Source organism: Phalaenopsis equestris, unplaced genomic scaffold, assembly GCF_001263595.1.
Source record: "Phalaenopsis equestris unplaced genomic scaffold, ASM126359v1 Scaffold000151, whole genome shotgun sequence".
In the NCBI taxonomy this organism is placed as follows: Eukaryota; Viridiplantae; Streptophyta; class Magnoliopsida; order Asparagales; family Orchidaceae; genus Phalaenopsis; species Phalaenopsis equestris.
Genome location: NW_018164593.1, coordinates 409424 through 412074, shown reverse-complemented (window position 1 = coordinate 412074; position 2651 = coordinate 409424). Strand labels below are relative to the sequence as shown.

General features: G+C 29.0%; 1 protein-coding gene across 1 annotated transcript in view; it reads right to left on the bottom strand.

Annotated features, from left to right (window-relative positions):
* Positions 1 to 1471: 1471 nt before the first annotated feature.
* LOC110021880 (FH protein interacting protein FIP2-like) overlaps positions 1472 to 2651 on the bottom strand; it is a 5294-nt gene continuing 4114 nt past the window's right edge. Inside the window, exon 4 of the mRNA XM_020720584.1 lies at positions 1472 to 1648. Within this exon, the coding sequence (XP_020576243.1) occupies positions 1472 to 1648 (177 nt within the window). The remainder of the gene's footprint in view (positions 1649 to 2651) is intronic.

Genomic DNA, 2651 nt, shown 5'->3' with positions numbered 1-2651 from the left:
AACCTATAGGAATACGGGCAAACAACTACTAAAGCAAGCCCGTTGTTCGCTGGAATTCCTGCCGAAACCTATTGTTCGCAGACTCGTCAGATGAGACTGTTGGCTAGGATGTGAAGGCGAAGACAGCAGGGACCAGCTGAGGAGGTCAGGGGTTGTTGAATATAGGGTTGGGCTCTGATAGCATGTTAGAATAAGACCAGAATACAACTTATTGATACAAAGAGTGGTATATATACCTATTACATGATTAACTAGAAAAGAAACAATTAAACTCAAGATATAATAGAAGAAGGATATAAAACTAAATATAATATAAAAAAGGAAGGAATTCAAAAGAAATAACTCATAATAATCAGAATTAAATAATAGTTATTATTAGCCATTAAAATACTCTAATATGTAGATAATATTATAATCCACAAAGCGATTAAAATTGGATTGCCAAAGTAAAATATCATCTATAAAATTATTTTCTGGACAAAGAACTGGATTTTCCTAAATACTTTTTATAATAAAACAAAAGAGCTACGCATTCGACCTTTATAAGTAAATTAGCATTCTAGATTAAAAATTTGCTGGCACTACTATTTGGACAAAGAATGTTGCAAATGAAGAGGAAAGTTCTAAAAATATTGATTGTTATCTTATGTTAGTAGATAAATTTATTATCTTATTGACACAGAATCAAACATCTAATTTGATGCAGTTGTGAATCAACAAGTGCAATGTCAAAAACAAAAAACTTAAAAAGCTTTTTGTACTCGTCCATATCACGAAATCACTAAGAACTACCTAATGTACACTAAGAATGGGCATCTTTAGGCGGTAGTTTTTCTAATGCTAACTATGTTGTATCAAATAAGGATAGAAAATCCAGTGATAATTTGGTCTCATGAAATGTTATGAATTAAGACCCTCCTGAGAAATTTGATTTTCCAATAGCGCAACCCAGGACCTTAAATTATAATAATCATGTTATCATCAACATTTTCAGTTATGTAACCTTCAATAAAAAACCCAAACACATATAGTTAAACTATTACTTCAATCGAAATACTACATTATAAAAGATATTGTTATTCTCATATTTCCTAGTAAGAATAGATGCAACATATATTTATCAAAGTTAAGGTCCATTTCAATTTTTCAAACTATGTAAAAGTTGAAGCACATTAAAGCATATATGCTCTAGTATGAAGGGAATGTTTACTTTAGTATAATATTTTAAGCATGTTTCTATATATAATTAGTGGATTACATACCTCTACATATTATGTTCGATTGCACTAATATAAAAAGGGGCCATTATCACAGCATTATTATTATTATTATTATTATTATTATTATTACTATTATAAACAAGCACACAAACATACTCTATATCAAAAAACACTAAGAAATTCTAAGACATCCACAGGGTTAACAAGGAATCATCAAAATAATAGGACTAGGAGATTGGAAAGTATAAGGCTTAAATTGACCTAAAACTTACAAGTTTAGAAAGATTTAATCCTGACAGATTCACTCCTCGGAACCTAACTTTAGCAGACTGAATTATTTTGATTATCTCTTTTCGTGTAAGTTCGGCTTCCAAGATCTTTTCATCCTTCTTCTTGCACATGTTTGACTTGATATATTCAATCAATCCCTACAAAAGAATGAAACACAGCAATACAACCTCAAAAATCAAAAGTTTGCATCACTTTTTCAGCATTAAAAACTATTGAAACAATATGCATTACAAAATTAAAGAGGGAGAGCTACATTCGAAAAAATATATAAAGATAAGATTTACATTATGGGACAAGCATAATGAAAAAAAGAAATATATAGAAATGAGTAAAAACAACTTTTGAGGGATAAACAAAAGAGTACAAGAATGCTCGAGGAAATGAACTCGCAAGGAATGAAATATAAAAATAAACATAATGAAAGGATTATAGTTAAAAGAATAACTGCATTCAAAGAGATCTAAAAAAAATTTGAAATAGTAGTGTTACCTATTTTCACTTTTTTTTTTCTTTGAATAATTATTGATACTTCGAAGTTAGGGTTGTACATGCTAGAATGCACGACTACTTGAGACTTCGAGCCTCCTCTAAAAATTTTCATCGTCATATAGCAATATAAATGGCATAACACTAATGTACAAATTGAGGTAAGCACAAAAGATTGTGATCTATGAAGCACAAATCTATAACAAGGTTAATTAGAAAACAAGGTTAATTAGAAATTGGAAGAAGAGTAAGAAAAAGAGCAAGAAAATCATAGAAGATGAGATAAGGTAATAACTTGTTTGGAATAATTCATGTACCATTCAATTTATGCTCAAGAAGTGTCTGAGACGTTTTAGATACATGCTAGAAAAAATTGTTTTTAAAAATTTTTTTTAAAAAAAAAAAAAATGCCAAACATTGCTTAGCATTATTCGGGGTGGAAATATCAGTTGAAATTTGATGCTCGAAAAGTTTTATGTTGATTCAAAATTGATTCAGCCAAATCAAGTTGAATTCTAAATCCTAACTCAAAAAGAATTTTGAGCCAATTTCATCCATTTTACAAGAAGCTTGAATTTTGACGAGCTAGTTCAAATCATTAATATGTTTAGAAGTACATATATATATATATATATATATATATATACATATATA